The 25,656-nt window shown below is 45.6% G+C and overlaps 3 protein-coding genes, 2 long non-coding RNA genes and 2 other non-coding genes across 14 annotated transcripts in view; 3 read left to right on the top strand and 4 right to left on the bottom strand.

Moving 5' to 3' along the window:
* dlc1 (DLC1 Rho GTPase activating protein) overlaps nucleotides 1–3,594 on the top strand; it is a 52,142-nt gene extending 48,548 nt beyond the window's left edge. The window contains exon 15 of the mRNA XM_052464927.1: nucleotides 1,545–3,594. Coding sequence (XP_052320887.1) covers nucleotides 1,545–1,644 — 100 coding nt within the window. The 3' untranslated portion in view covers nucleotides 1,645–3,594. The remainder of the gene's footprint in view (nucleotides 1–1,544) is intronic.
* Nucleotides 3,595–10,215: 6,621 nt separating this feature from the next.
* Nucleotides 10,216–12,094, bottom strand: LOC127908010 (uncharacterized). 7 transcript variants are annotated; one of them, XR_008065881.1, is made up of 4 exons: nucleotides 11,796–12,094; nucleotides 11,485–11,566; nucleotides 11,117–11,198; nucleotides 10,216–10,243 (listed from the first exon to the last, which is right to left on the bottom strand). It is a non-coding gene; the product is annotated as an uncharacterized LOC127908010 (long non-coding RNA). The 7 variants fall into 7 exon arrangements; XR_008065876.1 differs by lacking the exon at nucleotides 10,216–10,243 and adding an exon at nucleotides 10,273–10,325; XR_008065880.1 differs by lacking the exon at nucleotides 10,216–10,243 and adding an exon at nucleotides 10,512–10,539.
* A 2,070-nt stretch (nucleotides 12,095–14,164) lies between these two features.
* On the top strand, nucleotides 14,165–18,510 carry si:dkey-22i16.9 (uncharacterized). Of its 2 annotated transcripts, none has more exons than XM_035758259.2 (5): nucleotides 14,165–14,225; nucleotides 14,561–14,642; nucleotides 14,833–15,126; nucleotides 16,687–17,007; nucleotides 17,358–18,510. In XM_035758259.2, the coding sequence occupies exons 2-5, from the start codon at nucleotides 14,561–14,563 to the stop codon at nucleotides 17,765–17,767; spliced, it is 1,107 nt and encodes a 368-aa protein (XP_035614152.2). In that variant the 5' UTR covers nucleotides 14,165–14,225; the 3' UTR covers nucleotides 17,768–18,510. The 2 variants fall into 2 exon arrangements, with proteins under 2 accessions (XP_035614152.2, XP_052320880.1); XM_052464920.1 differs by having other exon boundaries at nucleotides 14,185–14,244.
* The window catches only part of LOC127908011 (uncharacterized), a 110,930-nt gene continuing 100,406 nt past the window's right edge, over nucleotides 15,133–25,656 (bottom strand). The window contains exons 2-3 of the long non-coding RNA XR_008065882.1: nucleotides 15,442–15,581; nucleotides 15,133–15,386 (exon numbers count right to left, since the gene is read on the bottom strand). This is a non-coding gene — a long non-coding RNA (uncharacterized LOC127908011). The remainder of the gene's footprint in view (nucleotides 15,387–15,441; nucleotides 15,582–25,656) is intronic.
* Nucleotides 21,758–21,830, bottom strand: trnak-uuu (transfer RNA lysine (anticodon UUU)). The gene has a single exon. It is a non-coding gene; the product is annotated as a tRNA-Lys (tRNA).
* trnat-ugu (transfer RNA threonine (anticodon UGU)) lies at nucleotides 22,493–22,565 on the bottom strand. The gene has a single exon. It is a non-coding gene; the product is annotated as a tRNA-Thr (tRNA).
* Nucleotides 23,793–25,656, top strand: part of LOC118378322 (E3 ubiquitin-protein ligase DTX1-like) — a 55,889-nt gene continuing 54,025 nt past the window's right edge. The window contains exons 1-2 of the mRNA XM_052464922.1: nucleotides 23,793–24,096; nucleotides 25,394–25,630. Coding sequence (XP_052320882.1) covers nucleotides 24,011–24,096; nucleotides 25,394–25,630 — 323 coding nt within the window. The 5' untranslated portion in view covers nucleotides 23,793–24,010. The remainder of the gene's footprint in view (nucleotides 24,097–25,393; nucleotides 25,631–25,656) is intronic.

Here is a 25,656-nt window from a genome sequence, read left to right as displayed (position 1 = left end):
CAGTAGGATAGAACCAGTAGGATAGAACCAGTAGGATAGAACCAGTAGAATACAAACAGTAGGATAGAACCAGTAGGATAGAACCAGTAGGATAGAACCAGTAGAATAGAACCAGTAGAATACAAACAGTAGGATAGAACCAGTAGAATACAAACAGTAGGATAGAAACAGTAGAATAGAACCAGTAGGATAGAACCAGTAGAATACAAACATTAGGATAGAACCAGTAGAATACAAACAGTAGGATAGAACCAGTAGGATAGAACCAGTAGAATAGAACCAGTAGAATAGAACCAGTAGAATAGAACCAGTAGAATACAAACAGTAGGATAGAACCAGTAGGATAGAACCAGTAGAATAGAACCAGTAGAATAGAACCAGTAGGATAGAACCAGTAGGATAGAACCAGTAGAATAGAACCAGTAGAATAGAACCAGTAGGATAGAACCAGTAGAATAGAACCAGTAGAATAGAACCAGTAGAATAGAAACAGCAGAATAAAGGCTAGACATGCTCAACTCTGAACTAAAATGTTCAAGGGAACTAGAGGAGAGCTTTAAATCAAAGTAACTCTGGTCTGATGCTAAAACATCTCCTCTCTAAATCAAAGTAACTCTGGTCTGATACTAAAAGATCTCCTCTCTAAATCAAAGTAACTCTGGTCTGATACTAAATCATCTCCTCTCTAAATCAAAGTAACTCTGGTCTGATACTAAAACATCTCCTCTCTAAATCAAAGTAACTCTGGTCTGATACTAAAACATCTCCTCTCTAAATCAAAGTAACTCTGGTCTGATACTAAAACATCTCCTCTCTAAATCAAAGTAACTCTGGTCTGATACTAAAACATCTCTCTAAATCAAAGTAACTCTGGTCTGATACTAAAACATCTCCTCTCTAAATCAAAGTAACTCTGGTCTGATACTAAAACATCTCCTCTCTAAATCAAAGTAACTCTGGTCTGATACTAAAACATCTCCTCTCTAAATCAAAGTAACTCTGGTCTGATACTAAAACATCTCCTCTCTAAATCAAAGTAACTCTGGTCTGATACTAAAACATCTCTCTAAATCAAAGTAACTCTGGTCTGATACTAAAACATCTCTCTAAATCAAAGTAACTCTGGTCTGATACTAAAACATCTCCTCTCTAAATCATAACTCTGGTCTGATACTAAAACATCTCCTCTCTAAATCAAAGTAACTCTGGTCTGATACTAAAACATCTCCTCTCTAAATCAAAGTAACTCTGGTCTGATACTAAAACATCTCCTCTCTAAATCAAAGTAACTCTGGTCTGATGCTAAAACATCTCCTCTCTAAATCAAAGTAACTCTGGTCTGATACTAAAACATCTCTCTAAATCAAAGTAACTCTGGTCTGATACTAAAACATCTCCTCTCTAAATCAAAGTAACTCTGGTCTGATACTAAAACATCTCCTCTCTAAATCAAAGTAACTCTGGTCTGATACTAAAACATCTCCTCTCTAAATCAAAGTAACTCTGGTCTGATGCTAAAACATCTCCTCTCTGTCTGTTTCCAGGGGTCGGTTCCCAGAGTGGTACAATAAACTGTATGGACACCTGTGTGCCAGTGAGGTGGTGCGGATACGCCAGTCCTTCACCACCCAGATGGATAAGTGAAGGCCAGGCAGCTCCACTTGACTTGGAGACCAAAGTCACAAGAAGGGGCGACACCCTGGAAACCGAAAGACTCTCTATCCACCCCCACCTCAGCCCCTAATTCACTACAGCCCTGATGCTGGTTGGGGTTGACTGGGGGAGGACAACCCATTGACTCATTGACATGATTCAAGCTCTTGACAGACATACCCTTGTGTCCTGGACAGAGAGACTTTGAACAGACTTTGTGGTCATCCGTAGACTGTCATCAACGACCAGGTGGGGTTACTGCCTCCGAGGGGTCCTGCAAGGCCTGGAACGGCCTTGCAGAGTTGTGTTGTGGTTCTTGTGCTAGGTGGTGCGTTGCGGGCGGCACAACCAAAGTAAATGTGTCTGAAATGGAAGTATGGTGTCACTCATCCAACAAGCATAATACCTTTACAGAGAGGATGTGACATCACCGTCACAGGATGTGATGTCACGGATTAGTAAAAAGAGAATCTATAGGGGAGGGGGGCTTCTGAGAAGAGAGAAGGTTAGTGTGTGTGTGTGTGTGTGTGTGTGTGTGTGTGTGTGTGTGTGTGTGTGTGTGTGTGTGTGTGTGTGTGTGTGTGTGTGTGTGTGTGTGTGTGTGTGCGTGATGAATGGTTGATTAATTAGACATATTTCATGCACTGGCTCCCAGCTGCAATATAGTGTGTATATACTATATCCTGCATCTGTTCATGTTGCTTTTTCCTGTTTCCTCTCTCTCTCTCTGTGTGTGTGTGTGTGTGTGTGTGTGTGTGTGTGTGTGTGTGTGTGTGTGTGTGTGTGTGTGTGTGTGTGTGTGTGTGTGTGTGTGTGTGCGCGCGCGTGTACTCGTGCACAAGTGTTTTTATCCTGTTACAGCAGAGGCAATGTCCACGACATAGTTTTCAGGAAGATACTGTATTTTTCGACGGACGGATGGATAATATGGGCTAACAGTTGTGTGAATGTATTGAAAATATGCAATATCTGAGTTTGTATTGATAAGTGGGGTATGGTGAGTTGCTAGTTGGTTAAATGGCATTAGGGAAAGCTAGTATAGAGTGGGTTTAAAGGATGGAACAGAAGCAAAATGGTGGCTGGAACACCAATTGGTTGAGAGGGTTAAAATCGCCCACCAAAACTAAAATGGAGACTTAGATTCTGATGGACCAAGCTTAAAGAAAGCAGACAGTCACAGAACATTTTTGATTGATTCCACTGCTTAAAAGAGCACCGAGAATACACAACAATCAACAGGGCTAGGATTCCAAAATGGCCGCCATTTGTAGGATAAACGTTGATGAAAGGAACACTTCAGGTTGTTACTTTTGTCGTACGATGTACAAGAGCAGTCAGGGTAGTCTTCTGCTTCACAGAGAAAAAAAACCTGGGGGGAAAGAAATAGAAAAGAAGAAATTAATGGAAAACAAAGAAAAGAGAAGGTCCTTTTATAAAGGTGTGGGATTTTACAGGTTTTACTGTAAATAGAGGAGGAGAAAGTGCAGGGAATGTTTGTCTGGTTTAAAGAAGGAAAAATAATCTACATGCGCAGGTTTATTTTCTGTAAGTCTGTCTGTCTGTCTGTCTGTCTGTCTGTCTGTCTGTCTGTCTGTCTGTCTGTCTGTCTGTCTGTCTGTCTGTCTGTCTGTCTGTCTGTCTGTTACCTTAAATGAAGTATAAGACTAATAGTAACCAAGTACACCTTCATTGTGTTGTATTGTTTAACGTTTGTGTACATTATTTGTATGCCGTCAGATATGAGTAACGCATGACAATGACATTTAATTTAAAAATATATTTATACCTCAGATATGTTTTTTTTGTACCATGTTTATTTTATTGTAAATGTTACGCTTAAGTTACAGAAATTAGAAATGTATTTTATATTTTGTATTATTAATATTATTTCTGTACAGATTAATCACAGTCACGTGCACTATTAAATGTATTAAACAAAGAGTGTTGTCTTAGTTGGGTCATTGGCTGCTGTTTTGAAATGTTGAGTGTTCAGGTGGATTGGAGTTGTTGACTTGGTTTCTGATGTCATTTAATATGATAATGCACTTCACAATGGTCTCATGTAGGCTGCCCCCCAAAAGTTCCCCGTTAAGGTTTTTCGGGCCAAAGGAGTGCCATAAGCAGTACACCATTACCCAAACATTGGTTTTGTCGTAACTCTGAACTACCTTACCATGGCTCTGAGAGTTTGTTTCCACATTCTCTCTCAGACAGGCAGCTTAGCCTGGGGTCATACTGTACCCTACCCCTGGATTATACCTCTATCTCTCCCTTCTTCTCTCTCTCTCTCTCTCTCTCTCTCTCTCTCTCTCTCTCTCTCTCTCTCTCTCTCTCTCTCTCTCTCTCTCTCTCTCTCTCTCTCTCTCTCTCTCTCTCTCCCTTCTTCTCTCTCTCTCTCTCTCTCTCTCTCCCCTTCTTCTCCCTCTCTCTCTCTCTCTCCCCTTCTCCCTCCCTCTCTCTCTCTCTCTCTCCCTTCTTCTCCTCTCTCTCTCTCTCTCTCTCTTCTCTCTCTCTCTCTCTCTCTCTCTCTCTCTCTCTCTCTCTCTCTCTCTCTCTCTCTCTCTCTCTCTCCCTCTCTCTCTCTCTCTCTCTCTCTCTCTCTCTCTCTCTCTCTCTCTCTCTCTCTCTCTCTCTCTCTCTCTCTCTCTCTCTCCCCTCTCTCTCTCTCTCTCCCTTCTCTCTCCTCTCTCTCTCCTCTCCTCTCTCTCTCTCTCTCCTCTCTCTCTCTCTCTCTCTCTCTCTCTCTCTCTCTCTCTCTCTCTTCCATTCTTCTCCCTCTCTCTCTCTATCTCTCTCTCTCCCTTCCACTCCTCCCTCTCTCTCTCTCTCTCTCTCCCTTCCTCTCACTCCCCCTCTCTCTCCCTTCCTCTCTCTCACTCCCTCTCTCTCTCCCTTCCTCTCACTCGCTCTCTCTCTCTCTCTCTCCCTTCATCTCACTCCCTCCCTCTCTCTCTCCCTTCCTCTCACTCCCTCTCTCTCTCTCTCTCTCTCTCTCTCTCTCTCTCTCTCTCTCTCTCCCTCCCTCTCTCTCCCTTCCTCTCTCTCCTCTCTCTCTCCCTTCCTCTCACTCCCTCCCTCTCTCTCTCTCCCTTCCTCTCACTCGCTCTCTCTCTCCCTTCATCTCACTCCCTCCTTCTCTCTCTCTCCCTTCCTCTCACTCTCTCCCTTCCTCTCACTCCCTCTCCTTCCCTCTCTCTCTCTCTCGCTCCCTTCCTCTCACTCCCTCCCCTCTCTCTCTCTCTCTCTTTCTCTCTCTCTCTCTTTCATTTTCTCCTCACAAACAACATGTACAGTAGAGTGAGGGAGAGCAAGAGAGAGAGTGAGAGAGGTCCAGAGAGAGGTCCAGAGAGAGGTCCAGAGAGAGAGTGAGAGAGGTCCAGAGAGAGAGTGAGAGAGGTCCAGAGAGAGTGAGAGAGGTCCAGAGAGAGGTCCAGAGAGAGGTCCAGAGAGAGGTCCAGAGAGAGAGAGAGAGGTCCAGAGAGAGGTCCGAGAGAGAGAGGTCCAGAGAGAGGTCAGAGAGAGAGAGGTCCAGAGAGAGGAGTCCGGAGAGAGGTCCAGAGGTCCGGAGAGGTCCAGAGAGAGAGGTCCGGAGAGAGGTCCAGAGAGAGAGAGGTCCAGAGAGAGGTCCAGAGAGAGGAGAGAGGAGTCCAGAGAGGTCCAGAGAGAGGTCCAGAGAGAGGTCCGGAGAGAGGTCCAGAGAGAGGTCCAGAGAGAGGTCCAGAGAGAGGAGAGAGGTCCAGAGAGAGGTCCAGAGAGAGGTCCAGAGAGAGGAGAGGTCCAGAGAGAGGTCCAGAGAGAGGTCCAGAGAGAGGTCCAGAGAGAGGTCCAGAGAGAGGTCCAGAGAGAGGTCCGGAGAGAGGTCCAGAGAGAGGTCCAGAGAGGTCCAGAGAGTCCAGAGAGAGGTCCAGAGAGAGGTCCAGAGAGAGGTCCAGAGAGAGGTCCAGAGAGAGGTCCAGAGAGAGGTCCAGAGAGAGAGGAGAGAGGTCCAGAGAGAGGTCCGGAGAGAGAGAGGTCCAGAGAGAGGTCCAGAGAGAGGTCCAGAGAGAGGTCCAGAGAGAGGTCCAGAGAGAGGAGAGAGGTCCAGAGAGAGGTCCAGAGAGAGGTCCAGAGAGAGGTCCAGAGAGAGGTCCAGAGAGAGGTCCAGAGAGGTCCAGAGAGAGGTCCAGAGAGAGGTCCAGAGAGAGGTCCAGAGAGAGGTCCAGAGAGAGGTCCAGAGAGAGGTCCAGAGAGAGGTCCAGAGAGAGGTCCAGAGGTCCGGAGAGAGGTCCAGAGAGAGGTCCAGGTCCAGAGAGGTCCAGAGAGAGGTCCGGAGAGAGGTCCGGAGAGAGGTCCAGAGAGAGGTCCAGAGAGAGGTCCAGAGAGAGGTCCAGAGAGAGGTCCAGAGAGAGGTCCAGAGAGAGGTGGACAGGCAGCAGGCGGAGGCTTGCTTGGTACATAGATGGTGATCTCACTCACAGTCCGTCTTACATAACTGGTTCATATGGCAGAGGTGGACAAAGGGGCTGTTGTGGCCACAGCTGGAGGGGGTGGACTGTCACAGGGTCTGAGGCTGGGCAGAGGGGGGACTTTGACCCCTCTCGTGTTCCTCTCACATGCCGTTCAAGCCAGCAGGGGCCATCTGTGGGCATGAGGTGGGTGGGGTTGGCGCTTTTTCCCACCACACACACACACACACACACACCCCCACACACACACACACACACACACACACACACACACACACACACACACACACACACACTGGGCTCTCACTGGGAAGCTCTCACACACACACACACACACACACACACACTGGGCTCTCACACACACACACACACACACACACACACACACACACACACACACACACACACACACACACACACACACACACACACACACACACACATACACACACACACACACACACACACACACACACACACACACACACACACACACACACACTGGGCTCTCACTGGGCAGCTCACACACACACTGTATGTGTTTTATGCCCACATTCCCAGAGACACACATCCTCAAATGCTGTATGAACATGTTGATTGTACACACATTTGATACACGTGTTTTAGATCAATGCAGTGTAAAAAAAAAAAGTGTTTTAATTTATGATGAGGCAACGGGAGTGGAAGAAATGTTACATACACATAGGATGCATCCTTTATGGCACCCCTATGGGTCCTGATCAAAAGTAGCACACTAAATAGGGAATAGGATGCCATTTGGGATTCTGACACACACTATGCCTTCACAGGGATTAGCCACACATACAGTACATGAACAGAAGTGACATGCACAAACTTGCGTGAACACCCACATACGCTGTACTCTAAATCTAGATCATGTGCAGATATTATACAGTACACGGCAGCACATTCATTCCCTCTCAATGACAACCCTCAGTCACGTGGACAACAAGAGCTTTCCACATTCTCTTCTGAAAGGTTTCTGTGAAACCAAAGATCAAATAGAGCTTCCAACTCACACACACGTGTTACTCTGTGTGTGTGTGTGTATGTGTGTGTGTGTACAAGGGTGCGTGCGTGCATGCATCGGTATCCACAGTATGTGAGTGTGTGTTTGTGTGTGTGTTTGTGCATCTATCTGGGTGAGCATACATGCGTCTACGTGTATGTGTGTGTATCTATGCGTCCAAGTATGTGTGTGTCTCTTCTTGGAAACCAAACATCCCTGAGCCCGCCCCGGTAAGCGCTGACCTAGAGTCAGCACCAGGGACATGTTCCAGACAAATCCTTTGAGAATGGTGTGGAGGAGGGTTCGCAAATTGATAAACGGGTGGAGAGAGGGAGAAAGAGGAGAGGATGGCAGAGTAAAAGTGTGTGGGAGAGACATCGTAATACAGCAACACTGGAATTCCTCTAGTTGTGATGTTACCTTCTGTGGTGTTGTGAAACCTGAGGTGCAGGGTTGGGGTCCTTTCCATTATAATTCCAGGCAATTCTGGGAGTCAAATTCTCTTTAATGCTTGTCACTGAGCAAAACGTGAAATTGGAATTTGGTTTATTTTCAGAATTGACTGGAATTGAAATGGAATTGACCCCAACCCTGCTGAGGTGTGTTCAGTGTGTTATGCTAATTAGTTTCAGGCAATGATTACGCTCCCGCATGCGGGTTTGGGAGTCACAAGAAGTTTTAAATGGAACCCTATTCCCTACATAGTGCACTACTTTTGACCAGGACCCATAGGGAATAGGGTGCCATTTGGGACGTAACCATGGTAGCTCTGTCTGTGTCGATGACCTGATTACAAATGCATGACAAGCGCATGAGACGTTTAGTGTTGTGACAACAGGAATTATCAGTGATGAAGACATGGTATGTGTCAACATGAAGAAAAACATGGCTTGCATGAAGGTTGTCTTAAAGTTGACATAATAATATTATAAGACATTCTATAGCTCTAACGCACATACACACACACACACACACCTCCCAGTGACTTCACGTCCCAAATGTGTCCCATCTGGCCCTGATCCCTCTCCCCCAGCCAGTTCTCTGCTGGGCGGCCACACAGACTGGTGGTTTTACAGTCAGTCTGTCTGGACATGACATCTGAATGGCTTCTCTGTGGGCAGAGACTTGAGTCATAGAGAGACGGAAATTCAACCTTAGTAAAACATTAGTTCAACATTGACTCATTCTCTTTGAACCACCGTTTGACTATTTCAGGCCCTTAAGCATAGAGTCAGACCAACGTACAGTATCATCAACATGGAAAGACACGTCCCAGATTCAAAGACAACCACATAGCCCAGAGGTTATTCCATCCTCAAACACGGTTGTCGAGGTACACAGTCAGCACAAGTAGTCATAGCCTTCCACCAAGACTGTAATTGGTTGAATGAGGTGAGTGATTGCCTGGCGGTAACAAAAGTTCCCCAGCAGGTCCTCTGCGGATAAGAGTTACCACCACTGGGGTCAGATTGATTTCTAACTGAGCAAGGGTTTAAGGAATGAGGCTACACTACCATCTAGTGGTCGTTGTAAGCAACTACACGACCCTGACACCGGTATGATCCAACAAAATGTGCTGAACAAATTCAGAACATGACGTCTGTTTCAAAAGGTAATCATACTTGCAAAATATAAATAATTGCGTTATCACTATCATCATTAACGGTGATATTGATGATTAACCTGATTTGGAGGACTCATGTGTACAATGTGTACAAGTTATTTTTCAAGGAAATTATCAAATACAAATCCTATATCGTATCATCTCTATCCCTTATTATCGCAGCAAATGGATCAATGCAACAATGTATTCATTTTTTATAAATGTTTTATGTATTTGTTCATTTGTATACATCCAAAGAGCACATGGCTATAGGCTGACAACCAAGAAGGGTGCAATTGCGGACCGCATTTCTGGGCGTTCCTACACTCAGGACTCCCTAGTGGCGCAACAGTCTGAAACAATGGATCTCAGAGCAAGAGGCGTCACTGTAGTCCTTGTTTCGATTCCAGGCTGCATTACATCCGACCGTGGTTAGGACTCCCATAGGGCGGCGCACAATTGACCCAGCAGCGTCCAGGGTAGGCCGTCATTGTAAATAAGAATTTGTTCTTAACTGACTTGCCTAGTTAAATAACATGTGGGCATTCTTGCATCTGCAGGAACCCCTCTTTATAGTTGTACTGTACATTTTAAAACTATGACATGAAGGAGGCGGGGGGGGGGGTTCGCTCCAGTACAGTCGGTGATGCACAATAACGTTTGATGCCAATCACCGACAAACCCTACAGAAGAAGGTGGCGACAACGGTAGCTAGCTAGCCGTACACCGATAGACAGTGTCCTTCGACCCCAGCAATGTTTTCATGCAGTTCTGTTAACGGTGAGGGCAGGTGTTGCGCAAGCGGGAGCAAAGGACACTGTTTACCGGTGTCGCCGTCGTGGTTTTCCTGCTCTCCCACCTTGGTTGTTCCCTCAGCTAGTGATATATCTAGGGTTGCTTGAGAGGCTAATAGATGTTGAGGAAGGAGTAGATTCAGTTGTGAAAGTTAACATTTAATTACACTGTACTATGCTTTCTTTAATATATTCACAGATGGATCTAATGACCCTAAAAAAGGCAGGACAGGAACAGCTTTTAGAGTTTAAGGTGGCAGTGACGAAAAGAGCAACAGGTCATTTATCTGTTTACACAATGGAGAAGTCCATACTCTTGGCTGCAGAGTGGGCGGAGGAGGTGAGGATGACAGGGTAGTCATCTAGTCTGAATCCTGTGCAGCACTGATGAGCTTAAATTCATGTGTGTCTCTGAGCAGACAGGGTGTATTGTATGAGGTCTTACAGTGCTTGTATAGGGTGAAACAGACGGGGGTGTTTGTGATGTTCCTCTGGGTACCAGCTCATGTGGGAGTAGAGGGGAATGAGGAGGTGGATGCTATCGCCAAGCAGCCTCTCAAACATCCTAATGTTGAAATGGATTTGTCCATCAGTAAAGCAGAAGCCAAGGGTTTATGAGAACAGTGGTTAAAAACAAATGGCAAGAGTTGTGGAGCAGGAAGGGAAAGGGAGGACACCTGTATAAGAGTTGTGGAACAGGAAGGGAAAGGGAGGACACCTGTATAAGAGTTGTGGAGCAGGAAGGGAAAGGGGAGACACCTGTATAAGAGTTGTGGAACAGGAAGGGAAAGGGAGGACACCTGTATAAGAGTTGTGGAGCAGGAAGGGAAAGGGGAGACATCTGTAGAAGAGTTGTGGAACAGGAAGGGAAAGGGAAGACACCTGTATAAGAGTTGTGGAACAGGAAGGGAAAGGGGAGACACCTGTATAAGAGTTGTGGAACAGGAAGGGAAAGGGGAGACACCTGTATAAGAGACACCTGTATTGTGGAACAGGAAGGGAAAGGGAGGACACCTGTATAAGAGTTGTGGAACAGGAAGGGAAAGGGGAGTATAAGAGTTGTGGAACAGGAAGGGAAAGGGACCTGACACCTGTATAAGAGTTGTGGAACAGGAAGGGAAAGGGGAGACACCTGTATAAGAGTTGTGGAACAGGAAGGGAAAGGGGAGACACCTGTATAAGAGTTGTGGAACAGGAAGGGAAAGGGAGGACACCTGTATAAGAGTTGTGGAACAGGAAGGGAAAGGGAGACACCTGTATAAGAGTTGTGGAACAGGAAGGGAAAGGGAGACACCTGTATAAGAGTTGTGGAACAGGAAGGGAAAGGGAAGACACCTGTATAAGAGTTGTGGAACAGGAAGGGAAAGGGAAAGGGAGACACCTGTATAAGAGTTGTGGAACAGGAAGGGAAAGGAAGGGGGAGGACACCTGTATAAGAGTTGTGGAACAGGAAGGGAAAGGGAGGACACCTGTATAAGAGTTGTGGAACAGGAAGGGAAAGGGGAGACACCTGTATAAGAGTTGTGGAACAGGAAGGGAAAGGGAGACACCTGTATAAGAGTTGTGGAACAGGAAGGGAAAGGGAAGACACCTGTATAAGAGTTGTGGAACAGGAAGGGAAAGGGAGGACACCTGTATAAGAGTTGTGGAACAGGAAGGGAAAGGGAAGACACCTGTATAAGAGTTGTGGAACAGGAAGGGAAAGGGGAGACACCTGTATAAGAGTTGTGGAACAGGAAGGGAAAGGGAGGACACCTGTATAAGAGTTGTGGAACAGGAAGGGAAAGGGATGACACCTGTATAAGAGTTGTGGAACAGGAAGGGAAAGGGAGGACACCTGTATAAGAGTTGTGGAACAGGAAGGGAAAGGGAGACACCTGTATAAGAGTTGTGGAACAGGAAGGGAAAGGGAAGACACCTGTATAAGAGTTGTGGAACAGGAAGGGAAAGGGAAGACACCTGTATAAGAGTTGTGGAACAGGAAGGGAAAGGGAGGACACCTGTATAAGAGTTGTGGAACAGGAAGGGAAAGGGGAGACACCTGTAGAAGAGTTGTGGAACAGGAAGGGAAAGGGAGGACACCTGTATAAGAGTTGTGGAACAGGAAGGGAAAGGGGAGACACCTGTATAAGAGTTGTGGAACAGGAAGGGAAAGGGAAGACACCTGTATAAGAGTTGTGGAACAGGAAGGGAAAGGGGAGACACCTGTATAAGAGTTGTGGAACAGGAAGGGAAAGGGGAGAGTTGTGGAACAGGGAAAGGGATGACACCTGTATAAGAGTTGTGGAACAGGAAGGGAAAGGGAGGACACCTGTATAAGAGTTGTGGAACAGGAAGGGAAAGGGAGGACACCTGTATAAGAGTTGTGGAACAGGAAGGGAAAGGGATGACACCTGTATAAGAGTTGTGGAACAGGAAGGGAAAGGGATGACACCTGTATAAGAGTTGTGGAACAGGAAGGGAAAGGGAGGACACCTGTATAAGAGTTGTGGAACAGGAAGGGAAAGGGAAGACACCTGTATAAGAGTTGTGGAACAGGAAGGGAAAGGGAGACACCTGTATAAGAGTTGTGGAACAGGAAGGGAAAGGGGAGACACCTGTATAAGAGTTGTGGAACAGGAAGGGAAAGGGGAGACACCTGTAGAAGAGTTGTGGAACAGGAAGGGAAAGTTGTGGGGAGGGAAAGGGAGACACCTGTATAAGAGTTGTGGAACAGGAAGGGAAAGGGAGGACACCTGTATAAGAGTTGTGGAACAGGAAGGGAAAGGGAGACACCTGTATAAGAGTTGTGGAACAGGAAGGGAAAGGGAAGACACCTGTATAAGAGTTGTGGAACAGGAAGGGAAAGGGAAGACACCTGCCCCCCACATATCTAGGAAAATGTGGGGGAACAGGCTGAGGGGGCAGGGAAAGGCAGAGGGGGGCACCTGTCCTCAGGCAGAGTTGTGGAGGGACAGGCAGAAGGGAAAGGGAGGTCCCAGGCAGAGGGGGCAGGGAGGTCCTCAGGCAGAGGGGGAAGGGAGGTCCTCAGGCAGAGGGGGCAGGGGGTCCTGGAACAGGCAGAGGGGACATGGAGGTCCTCAGGCAGAGGGGCAGGGAGGTCCTCAGGCAGAGGGGGCAGGGAGGTCCTCAGGCAGAGGGGGCAGGGAGGTCCTCAGGCAGAGGGGACAGGGAGGTCCTCAGGCAGAGGGGGCAGGGAGGTCCTCAGGCAGAGGGGGCAGGGACAGGCAGAGGGGGCAGGGAGGACACCTCAGGCAGTATAAGAGTTGTGGAACAGGGGGGGGTCCTCAGGCAGAGGGGGGGCAGGGAGGTCCTCAGGCAGAGGGGGCAGGGGGGTCCTCAGGCAGAGGGGGCAGGGAGGTCCTCAGGCAGAGGGGGCAGGGAGGTCCTCAGGCAGAGGGGGCAGGGAGGTCCTCAGGCAGAGGGGGCAGGGAGGTCCTCAGGCAGAGGGGGCAGGGAGGTCCTCAGGCAGAGGGGGCAGGGAGGTCCTCAGGCAGAGGGGGCAGGGAGGTCCTCAGGCAGAGGGGGCAGGGAGGTCCTCAGGCAGAGGGGGCAGGGAGGTCCTCAGGCAGAGGGGGCAGGGAGGTCCTCAGGCAGAGGGGGCAGGGGGTCCTCAGGCAGAGGGGGGGGAGGCAGAGGGAGGTCCTCAGGCAGAGGGGGGGCAGGGAGGTCCTCAGGCAGAGGGGCAGGGAGGTCCTCAGGCAGAGGGGCAGGGAGGTCCTCAGGCAGAGGGGGCAGGGAGGTCCTCAGGCAGAGGGGGCAGGGGGGTCCTCAGGCAGAGGGGGCAGGGAGGTCCTCAGGCAGAGGGGGCAGGGAGGTCCTCAGGCAGGGAGGTCCTCAGGCAGAGGGGGCAGGGAGGTCCTCAGGCAGAGGGGGCAGGGAGGTCCTCAGGCAGAGGGGGCAGGGAGGTCCTCAGGCAGAGGGGGCAGGGAGGTCCTCAGGCAGAGGGGGCAGGGAGGAAAGTGTAATCACAAGGCTGAGACTGGGAAACACAAGGCTCAACAGGACATTGAAATTGGTAGGAAAACAACCGACTGGGTGATGTCATCACTGTCAGGAGGAGATGGAGACAGTGGAACATGTTCCATTTCAGTGCCAGCAATATGGGAGGGAAAGGGGGAGATTATTGTTAGATTTAAGGAGTAATGTTTTTTTTTTCACCTTTATTTAACCAGGTAGGCAAGTTGAGAACAAGTTCTCATTTACAATTGCGACCTGGCCAAGATAAAGCAAAGCAGTTCGACACATACAACGACACAGAGTTACACATGGAGTAAAACAAACATACAGTCAATAATACAGTATAAACAAGTCTATATACAATGTGAGCAAATGAGGTGAGAAGGGAGGTAAAGGCAAAAAAGGCCATGGTGGCAAAGTAAACACAATATAGCAAGTAAAACACTGGAATGGTAGTTTTGCAATGGAAGAATGTGCAAAGTAGAAATAAAAATAACGGGGTGCAAAATAAATAAACAAATTAAAGAGCCAATATTAAGTGAACTGCTGGGAAAATCTTCAGCGGCTGTAGTATTTAATTATGTATTTCGCTTCCTTACGGAGATGAGAATCATGGGTAGGATTTAGACCTTCCTGTCTCTGGTTAACACTCCAGTCCAGTTGGTGGCGGTAATGCGCCTTAAATAGTCCAATGAAGAAAAAGAAAACGAAAGTAGTTATTTCTCAGGACAACGCCCTAGGTAAAAAATCTATAGTTTGGTAAATTAAGTATATTCTATTGAAAATCTGTTTGTTTGGGGGTCGGGGGTGGAATATGATACTTGTTTCTTAGTTTGTAAGGTGTATGTGATGAATGAATGTTGTTTTAATGGACGGCAATGGTCTGAAGAGAAAGTTTTTTTTATAGGTGTGTATAGTGCACACCCAAGCAGTAGTGCACACCGTAGCAAACCACAGCAAAACGTTATGCAACAAAGACGATAGTTTCTTAGTAGGCTACTATTTTAGTGTAGGCTAAATAGTTTAGGCATAACAACAATAATCCACATCTTAAAATGCTTGTTCAATTTCACAGATGTTGAATCCTGGGGCAGTAGAGCACAGCATGGGTTGGGAACTCTTCTACTGTGTTTTTACATTGATGGTTGGCCTTCTTGGTACGCTTTTCCTAAATGAATCATTTTAGATACACTATGTTCTTTTTGTGTTAACTGGCCTCTTGATCAACATCATTGAGCGTGTTCACTGTATTAGCCTAATGTTAAATATGTGGAGGATTTAGTTTGGATACAAATATGTAAACATTATAATCCTTGTATTTATTTTCCTTCCCGACCATTTCCACAGAATGCCCCTCGATTGGCAATGGTATCATTCTTAAAACTGTGAATTTGAAGCACTCTGTCACTCTCCCTTGCAATGCAACCTGTGACATTGGCATCGTTTGGAGGATTGTGGATGGCCAGGACGTTGCCAAGATTGACCAAGGAAAATTAATTGAAGGAAAGCGCTTTGAGAAGAGGGTGGAAATCAACAAAGACCTCTCTCTCACAATCAGCTCTGCGGTGTACAATGACAAGGGCTCATATGAGTGTGTCTGTGATAAACGGACTGTTGCAGATGTGAATCTAGATGTTCTGGGTAAGCTGAACAGACATGACACAACTTTACATATTGAATGTTGCAGATGTGAAGCTAGATGTTCTGGGTAAGATGTTGCAGATGTGAAGCAATATTGTAATATTCAACTCATGTCCATTTATCCTTCATTCCCTCATCCTCCACTCCTCTCCTTTTGGCTTTCACACTACGCTAACTTTAAACCCCCCAGCACCTTCTCTCTGACCTTAACCCCCAGCACCTTCTCTCTGACCTTAACCCCCCAGCACCTTCTCTTTGACCTTAACCCCCAGCACCTTCACTCTGACCTTAACCCCCCAGCACCTTCTCTCTGACCTTAAACCCCCAGCACCTTCTCTCTGACCTTAACCCCCCAGCACCTTCTCTCTGACCTTAAACCCCCAGCACCTTCTCTCTGACCTTAACCCCCCAGCACCTTCTCTCTGACCTTAAACCCCCAGCACCTTCTCTCTGACCTTAACCCCCAGCACCTTCTCTCTGACCTTAACCCCCAACCCCCAGCACCTTCTCTCTGACCTTAACCCCCAGCACCTTCTCTCTCTAACCCCCAGCACCTTCTCTCTAACCCCCAGCACCTTCTCTCTAACCTTAACCCCCCAGCACCTTCTCTCTGACCTTAACCCCCAGCACCTTCTCTCTGACCTTAACCCCCAGCACCTTCTCCCCCCTTAACCCCCAGCACCTTTCTCTGACCTAACCACCCAGCACATTAACCCCCAGCACCTTCTCTCTGACCTTTAACCCCCAGCACCTTCTCTCCCTTAACCCCCAGCACCTTCTTCTGACCCAGCACCTTCTCTCTGACCTTAACCCCCAGCACCTTCTCTCTGACCTTAACCCCCAGCACCTTCTCTAACCCCCAGCACCTTCTCTCTGACCTTAACATTAACCCCCAGCACTTCTCTCTGACTCTCTGACCTTAAACCTTCTCTCCCCAGCACCTTCTCTCTAACCTTAACCCCCAGCACCTTCTCTCTGACCTTAACCCCCAGCACCTTCTCTCTGACCTTAACCCCCAGCACCTTCTCTCTAAACTTAACCCCCAGCACCTTCTCTCTAACCTTAACCCCCAGCACCTTCTCTCTGACCTCAACCCCCAGCACCTTCTCTCTGACCTTAAACTCCCAGCACCTTCTCTCTGACCTTAAACCCCCAACACCTTCTCTCTGACCTTAACCCCCAGCACCTTCTCTCTAACATTAATCCTCCAGCACCTTCTCTCTAACCTTAATCCCCAGCACCTTCTCTCTAACCTTAACCCCCCAGCACCTTCTCTCTCTTAATCCCCACCTAACCTTAACCCCCAGCAACTTCTCTCTAACCCCCCAGCACCTTCTCTCTGACCTTAATCCCCCAGCACCTTCTCTTAAACCCCCAGCACCTTCTCTCTAACCTCTAACCTTAACCCCCCCCAGCACCTTCTCTCTAACCTTAACCCCCAGCACCTTCCCCATTCACTTTAATTGTCATACATTCCATGTAGACCTATATCTAATTCAATTACTTTCATAATGGCACACCATTCAAGGCCCACCCCTCTTCTCCCTCATCATCTAACAGTCCCGACAGAAATATCAGCTCACGTCGGAGATAATGTCACACTTCACTGCTATGGCTCAACCAATAAGCAGGCAACCGATGGTAAAATGTATGTCCAGTGGGAGAAAGATGGACAGACTGTGCTGAAGATTGACCCAACCAATACTACCTTTGGACCTGGATTCATCGACAGGACATCAGTGACCAGGGATGGTTACGGAGAGGGTGACCTGTCCCTCACCTTCACCGGTGTACGCTCGTCTGACCAGGGGACCTACCTGTGCTTCTTCAACCAGGATAGTAAGCCAGGATATCCACATGGAGTCACTCTCACTGTTAAAGGTGGGATGTCTATTGAATTCTTTTCTCACTTAAGTATTGTATTTAATATTCACTTTTTAACGTATAGACATTGTTCTTTGTCTTATTATTATCATAGTAGTAGATGTAGTGTTAGTGTAATATTTCAAGAGAATAGTATTTAGTCATGGCAGTCTTGCTGTTTTGTATTGTTGTCTTCGCTAGTTGAGATTATATACTGGGTGGTTCGAGCCCTGAATGCTGATTGGCTGACAGCCGTGGTATATCAGCCTAAGACCACACCCCCTCGGGCCTTATTGCTTCAGTATAATATTGTTGTCATTTCCCTTATCTTTGCTGCACTAACACTACTATTTTCTATCTTTCTCTAGAAAAGCGATCGGAGGCTGCAATGATTGATAGAGAAAGGATTAGGGTAACAGTGATAGGAATAATTATTCTACTTCTGTTAATCATTTGTGTGCTCGTGTTACTGGCGATTCACAAGAGAAACAGGAGACAGCCAACAGTGGGCTTCACAGTCACGGGAAAAGAGGACACCACGATGATCAACACAGCATCACCAGCACATCTGTCCATTGAGGATCTTCCTGTTCCAGTTCAGGACAGCCAACCGTTGTCAGAAGTCCGAAGAATCCAGAGTTGTTGTGATGATCATCTTGATGAGGCCACGTGTCCTGAGGGGATCGATGAACGCACAGAGGAAGAGGAGGAGCTCCATCTCCCAGTAGCTGAAAGTGGGACACTGCTAGAGCAGGAGAAGAGTAGCACAGGGAGTTGAGTTATGTATGAAGGTAGTATGTTCTGGTTGCCAACTTCTTTGTTGTCGTGAAATGTTGGATGAAATGTTCTATGTTCACTGAAGTGGATGTGGATGTCTTCCTATCATAGTTTACTATATGAATCGGTAGCCAATGACTGTAGCTTGATTGCCTTGAATCAAATGATACAGGGTTTATTTTATCTAGGGCCCAGTCTTTGCTGATGTTCTGCCTAGTCTTCCAGTTTAAAGCTAGAGATTTTACACCAGCATAAGCATTTTATTGGGGGGTGAGAGGTATAAAGGAGGATCCTTTGAGTGTGTGAATATGAAAGGGAAGCTGGTAGGGTATAAAGGAGGAATCATTCATCTCTCTGGTGGTGGTGCTACTGATATTGTAACTGGAAGGTTTACTAGTCAAGATCAATGTCACTTAATCTGGCCTTGCTTGATATCAAAGGGGATATCACAGTATGTGTAATAGACAATATCCCCACAAGAGGGCAGACGTACACCATAATTTTAAAGTAAACTATGATTATTTTTGGGTCAGTGATACACTTGGGACGTCCCTACCCTAAATCCTAACCTTAATCCACAAGCAATACTTTAATCCTTACATTAACTATTTTACATTTCAACTTCTGTGGGGTAGGCACGTCCCAAGGATCCTCGATAACAGATGAATGTATTATTATAACGTATTACATGATGCGTAATAAATATATGTATTTGCTAAATGATTATAAAGAATGTTTGCTATATTTACGTTTCTTTGATCAAATGTAAGAAATATTATTGTTCACAAAGTGTAAACCTGTGTCAACTGTTTTGAGAAACTGGCGCAAGCACCTGTAACTTTTGTAGTGATTGTCATTTTCGGTGAGTCTTTTCAGTGAGCCGGATCATTTGGCTCCGAGCCGGTCCATATGTCAGATCTGGCCAAATTATTAGATGTCCTGCAAAAACAATGTATTTTTTCTTACGCACTTAAAAAAAATCTACATGCACCAGATTGCTGTGATCTCCTCACTATTTATTGTTTCTGCAGTGAGGACTCACCCTCTTTACAATTAGTTTGTAATGTATCTGCAGAAAAAATAAATAGCTCAAAAAGGAGAAGTAGCAGTATGCAAATCAGGGAGCCAAGTGAACAACTCTTTCACCAATGTGATTCGGTTCCGTTAATTCGCTTACTACCCAAAGCTAAGAGCCAATTGGTGCTTGATCCGAAAATGTGGTCTGAGGTGCCCTATGGATGGTGTGACAGAATTGCGGGCCCCCGGAGCCATGCAGAGACCAACTTGAGCTCCATACCGTATCGCCATGGCCTCTCAAATGTTGTAATAATGCAGAGGGCATGATTGGTTGAAGGTAGGTGAGGTCGGGAGGTCTTGTATAAACATAAACTCCCTTCCTTGACAGCTGCACCATCGAGAGCATCCTGTCCGGTTGCATCACCACCTGGTATGGCAACTGCTCGGCATCTGACCGTAAGGCTACAGAGGGTAGTGCATACGGCCCAGTACATCACTGGGACCAAGCTTCCTTTCCATCCAAGCCCAAAAAAGTGTCAGAGACTCCAGTCACCCAAGTCATGGACTGTTTTCTCTGCTACCGCATGGCAAGCGGTACCAGAGCATCAAGTATAGGAACAAACGGCTCCTTAACAGCTTCAAGCCCCCATAATTGCTGAACAATTAACCAAATGGCCACCCGGACTATTTACATTATTTTATTGTGTTACTTTTTATTATGTTTTACTTTCGTTTATATGGTACATATTTTCTTAACTCTTCTTGAACTGCACTGTTGGTTAAACCTCTTTGGGCTGAGATCGTGCTAACGGGATCGATATAACAACAGCCAGTGAAAGTGCATGGAGCCAAATTCAAACAACAGAAATCTCATAAGTATTTGAGACCATTTTAAAGATACAATTCTTGTTAATCCCACCACAGTGTCCGATTTCAAAAAGACTTCACGACAAAAGCACACCAAGCGATTATGTTAGGTGAGTGCCTAGTCACAGAAAAACACAGCCATTTTTCCAGCCAAAGAGAGGAGTCACAAAAAGCAGAAAAATAGATAAATTAATCACTAACCTTTGATGATCTTCATCAGATGATACTAATAGGACTTCATGTTACACAATACATGTATGTTTTGTTTGATAAAGTTAATATTTATATCAAAAAATCTCAGTGTACATTGGCGCGTTATTTTCCAGTAGTTCCTAAACATCCAGTGATTTTGCAGAGAGCCACATCAATTTACAGATATACTCATAATAAACATTGCTAAAACATACAACTGTTATGCATGGAACTTTAGATAAACTTCTCCTTAATGCAACCGCTGTGTCAAAAAAGCTTTACCGAAAAAGCACACCGTGCAATAATCTGAGTACAGCACTCAGAGACCAAAACAACCCAAACAGATTTCCACCATGTTGTGTAGTCAACAGAAGTCAGAAATAGCATTATAAATATTCACTTACCTTTGATGATCTTCGTCAGAATGCACTCCCAGGAATCCCAGTTCCACAATAAATGTTTGATAAAATCCATAATTTATGTCCAAATACCTCCTTTTTGTTCACGCGTTTAGCCCAGTAATCCAAAATCATGACGCGCCTGCAGACAAAAAGTCAAAAAGTTCCGTTACAGTCCGTAGAAAAGTGTCAAACGATGTATAGAATCAATCTTTAGGATGTTTTTATCATAGATCTTCAATAATGTTCCAACCGGAGAATTCCTTTGTCGGTAGAAATGCAATGGAAAGCAAGCTTACTCTTATGTGTAATGTATGTGAACACACGTGGTCAGCTCATGCCTCTCTGGCAGACCTCTGACTCAATCCCCTCTCATTCGCCACCCACTTCACAGTAGAAGCATCAAACAAGGTTCTAAAGACTGTTGACATCTAGTGGAAGCCTTAGGCAGTGCAATATGCAATATAGACACTGTGTATTCAATAGGCAATGAGTTGAAAAACTACAAACCTCAGATTTCCTACTTCCTGGTTGGATTTTTTTCTCAGGTTTTTGCCTGCCATATTAGTTATGTTATACTCACAGACATCATTCAAACAGTTTTAGGAACTTCAGAGTGTTTGCTAACCAAATATACTAATAATATGCATATATTAGCTTCTGGGACTGAGTAGCAGACAGTTTACTCTGGGCACCTTATTTATCCAAGCTACTCAATACTGCCCCCATCCATAACAAGTTTTAAGGTCTACACGTGTTGTATTTGACGCATGTGACAAAGTGTGATTTGATTTGATCTTCCTTCACAACAGCCCTGCGCTGCTCCGCATAGTATAATAAGTATACATGCCCTGACTTCTGTAGAGGCCATATCACGGTAAATGCTTGACAGCCAAGGCAGACATCAGATTGAACATGTAGCGCCTTTGATGGTTTGGCACTGCGGTTGTGGCGGAGGGATTTCATGACCTGGCGCTGGTTATGTGCCTGCTAGCTAAATAATGTGAGGCAAGAACACACCAACTAAAACACTGTCCCTCGTGTAAGTTATAAGAGAAGTCGACGCTTTAGGTGTAATTATTGCGTTAATGTATTGTTACTATAATGTCACACAACGTATCAGACTTGTTTGCAGCTATCCAATACAACTAGATAACGTTAGCTAACTAGAGAGCACCGTGTTCGCTAGCTCGATCGCTAGTTCGGTTGGAAAATTTGGTTGGCTTTCTTAATTTCAGTTCACTTATTTGAAAAATTGTTAAATATCACACATTGTATTGTGTATTAAAAAGCGTCCTTCTCTACTTGAAAATATGGTTTTGATGGGTTTGTCGAGCTAGCTAAAGTTAACAAGTCTAACACCAGATGTAACGTTATAGCATGTATTTCCCAACATGATTCCAACTAACCTCAGTCACAGAAGCTATCGAGGCCGATAATAATATTCGTTAACGTTCGTTCTGTCTATGCAGATGAGGAAGAAGGCAACCGAGAGCGGTAAAAAAAAAAAAAACTACCGCCCGAACAGGGACTTGAACCCTGGACCCTCAGATTAAAAGTCTGATGCTCTACCGACTGAGCTATCCGGGCTCTGACTGGCAGAGAAAGTGGAAAGATTTTGATTTTAAAAAGTCGTAGGGTAGATCACGTCTCGACTTGCTCGGAAAGCGACTATTCGCTACTACAGCGCATTGTTTCTGTATTGCTCAGCTCAAGGGCACTTTTCAACCCCATAGCTAACGTTACTGTAAGGGTATTGCAGGCAGCATCGTAGCGTTTATAACACAGATTAATAGAGCTTTGGTTTTACCCACAGGTGAATAGGGACAGTTATCGTATCTTTGGTTATACTAACGTTAGTTTAGCTCGTTACTGTAGCTACATCATATCTCGCTAGTGTTCCATTTCATTCTGTGGTCGGCTAACCTAGTACCGGCGCAAAGATACACTATTGGCAATGTGTACGTGTTGATAATAATACCCTACCGATGCAAAGATACACCATTGGCCATTTGTAAGTGTCAATATGCACGGAAAAGCTATTCTCAGCCTCTGTGTTGTTCCTTTAATCTTCATTTATTGGCAATTCATTGTTTTCCTCTGATCAACATACGTCATTTATTAACGTCATTAACGTGAGCAAAAATAAAATGAGACTAATGCATCGTGGCAGTTATTTTTTGTCTTGTCCAAGTTTAGGACGTGAAAGACCGACGTGTTGATCCGATTAAAGGGAAGAAAAAAAAGTGTACAGGCCCCAGCGAGATTTGAACTCGCGACCCCTGGTTTACAAGACCAGTGCTCTAACCCCTGAGCTATGGAGCCCTGTTCTGTTGAGCCTGAAACGCAGACTGTTTTTGACTGTGGCATGGATAGTTTTTCATTAGAGTTCTATTAGCATTCTAAAAATATATATGGTTGCTTGCAAAGACCTCAATTGATCGATTTAATTTTATTGGTAAAACATCCTTATATCAGTATTTTAAATCAACACGATAAAGACAACAACAATATCCTGCATTCTGACTTGCAATGTGTTTTCAACTTCAACCACTAGATGGCGTCAAAGAACGACATTTGTCAACAAGCCTTTCAGAAGTTGTTTGTAGCCTGTCATTTGTTGCGCTCAAGTGGATAATTAAGCAATAAGGCCCCGAGGGGGTGTGGTATTATGACCAAAATCCGCTGTCCCTTTACAACGCAACGCGGAGTGCCTGGATACAGCCTTTAGCCGTGGTATACTGGTTCCCAACATAATTGCAAATGAGTCTTCCAAATGGACAATGACACCAAGCATACTTACAAAGTTGTGGCAAAATGGCTAAAGGACAACAAAGTCAAGGTATTGGAGTGGCCATCACAAAGCCCTGACCTCAATCCTATAGAAAATGTTTGGGCAGAACTGAAAAAGCATGTGCGAGTAAGGAGGCCTACAAACCTGACTCAGTTACACCAGCTCTGTCAGGAGGAATGGGCCAAAATTCACCCAACTTATTGTGGGAAGCTTGTAGAAGGCTACCCTAAACGCTTGACCCAAGTTTTGAACAATTTGAAGGCAACCAAATACTATTTGAGTGTATGTAAACTTCTGGCCCACTGGGAATGTGATGAAGGAAATAAAAGATAGTGTTCCATAAATCAGTATCTCTACTAATATTCTGACATTTTCACATTCTTAAAATAAAGTGGTGATCCTAACTGACATAAAACAGGGGATTTTTACTCGGATTAAATGTCAGGAATTGTGAAAATGTATTTGGCTAAGGTGTATGTAAACTTCTGACTTCAACTGTATATACAAGTAAAATAACACAGAATGGACACACAAATAAATACACCTGCAGTTGGCATAGCCTGTAAGGCAACACTATACACCTTGCTATTTTTGTACTTGCCAATGCATTTACAATTTGGGATAACTTCAGGGCAGATCTGCACCAGTGGCGTACTACTACTTTGGGAAATCAATGCACATGACGGGCTTGCTATAGACAGCCTCCTATGGCTTTGGGCGTGGTATAGAAATAGAACGGAGGTACCAGCCTCCGGAATGGAACATATTCAGTTTCGGAATACAGAGACGGATACGTATGGTTAGCCAGAGGACATCAAATATGTCCAATATTTGCTCTGGAAAACTGAATCAATTCCACCATGGAACTCGAATTCGATATCCAATAAATACGCGCAGGAATTTAATTGAATTGTATTTTATGGATTTATGAAAAGGCGTATTTTTTTCCATCACTAAAGCCACTTGAGGATTGTAAATGAGAAACATGCGTGTGGAAGACGGGCGGATAGTTAGTCTTGGTTTTGAACCCATTTCTAAAACCAAGCCTCCAACGCAACGAACGTAAGTAACTAGTGAATAGGTCAACAATATATGTGATTTTCAAATACCAATAAAATGCTGCATTTGTTGTTTGCGTTTTGATTGTGTTTATAAAAAGGACTAGCCCGTGCGTAAACATGCGATCCAAATGATCCATGATCACAATACATCATAATCACTTCTATCATAACAAGTCGCCTTTCTCTGAACTTGGACAAGTCAATAGAGAGGCTATAAAACACCTATATAGATACCGGAACGTTTTCCTATTGAATGGGTTCTTTCTTGTGCTCAGCCTAGGTAGTTGTGTACAGTAATTGACACAATTGGTTTACTTGTAGCCTAATGTAGCCCATCTCCCACCCGTGGGACGATACATAGTTACAGTAATGATATGTAATAAACATGTTCAATAGGCCGACTGTACTGTTTCTAGGGAAAATGACGCGATGATTAGCCAATGATCACAAAGAGCTGAGTAATCGCCCACAAACATGTTGTGCCTGGTAGTGAATGAAATTGTATTGTACTGAATGCAACTGTACACCCAATCCGTTCTCTCTGCGTAGCATATACCTGTCCAGCCGGTTTCAAAGATTTGTGAAAGCTCGATCCGGGAGTTACGGGTATTGGTAGGTAGGTCTATTACGAGAGGGGTGTTGGATGTCAGTTTGGAACAGTTCAGCACACGACGCCCCAACGACTGGAACGGAGCTCCTTTCTCTCGCCACTCCAGAAGTGTAGCTTGGTCTCGCCACTTGCGCAACAAGTGACTCTGCCAAAGGGATTTATAAGAATCAGTCGGACACATTTTGTTTCTTTATGCTAGAACGTGACTGAAAAGCAAGTCTTTCAACGAGAATAACAGGAGCACTCTCTCCGTTTCTTTGCCTGTCCACGGTTTATGAAGGCATCACAACCGGGTATAAAATCAGATTTCTCCGTGTTCGACCATGACACGGATGTTTGTGCCCAGATGCTGCGCTCCTTCACATTAGCACGTCGCCGGCTGACTAAATGTAAGATCCTCTTTGTTCATTTAAGGAGACCTGTATTTGTGTGTAGATATCACCTAGCTTCAAGCCCATATAACTTAGAAACTACGGGACTTCGTATAGGCTAGATTGAGCCAAGTGATGTTGGAATCAGTGATGAGACATCGATCCTCGTTTCAATAAACAGCGATAGGCTGGCTACTTTGTAGCCAAATCCAAATGAACAAAAAAGTCTAGCCTGGTTCCGGATGTAAACACAACGTCGCGCCTTCTTTTAAATCATGGTTGCTAACAGAGGAGTATTTTCTCACTTCTCTTTCCAGGGCCACCATGCTCCATGCGTCCGCTGTGGTCGTGTGGGAATGGCTCAACGAACACGGGCGGTGGCGGCCCTACAGCCCGACCGTCTCCCACCACATCGAGGCGGTGATACGAAGCGATCCCCGTGGTGGGAGCGTCGTGCTAGGCCAAGTCGACAACCGCCTCTCGCCCTACATCCTAGACCTGCAGTCGATGCACCAGTTCAGGCAGGACACAGGTAAGAAGACGAGAGCTGAGAGGTGGGAATGGCTGTTGTTGTTGTGGG

The sequence above is a fragment of the Oncorhynchus keta genome, chromosome 16, assembly GCF_023373465.1.
Source record: "Oncorhynchus keta strain PuntledgeMale-10-30-2019 chromosome 16, Oket_V2, whole genome shotgun sequence".
NCBI lineage: Eukaryota > Metazoa > Chordata > Actinopteri > Salmoniformes > Salmonidae > Oncorhynchus > Oncorhynchus keta.
This window is presented reverse-complemented; position numbering and strand designations above follow the sequence as displayed.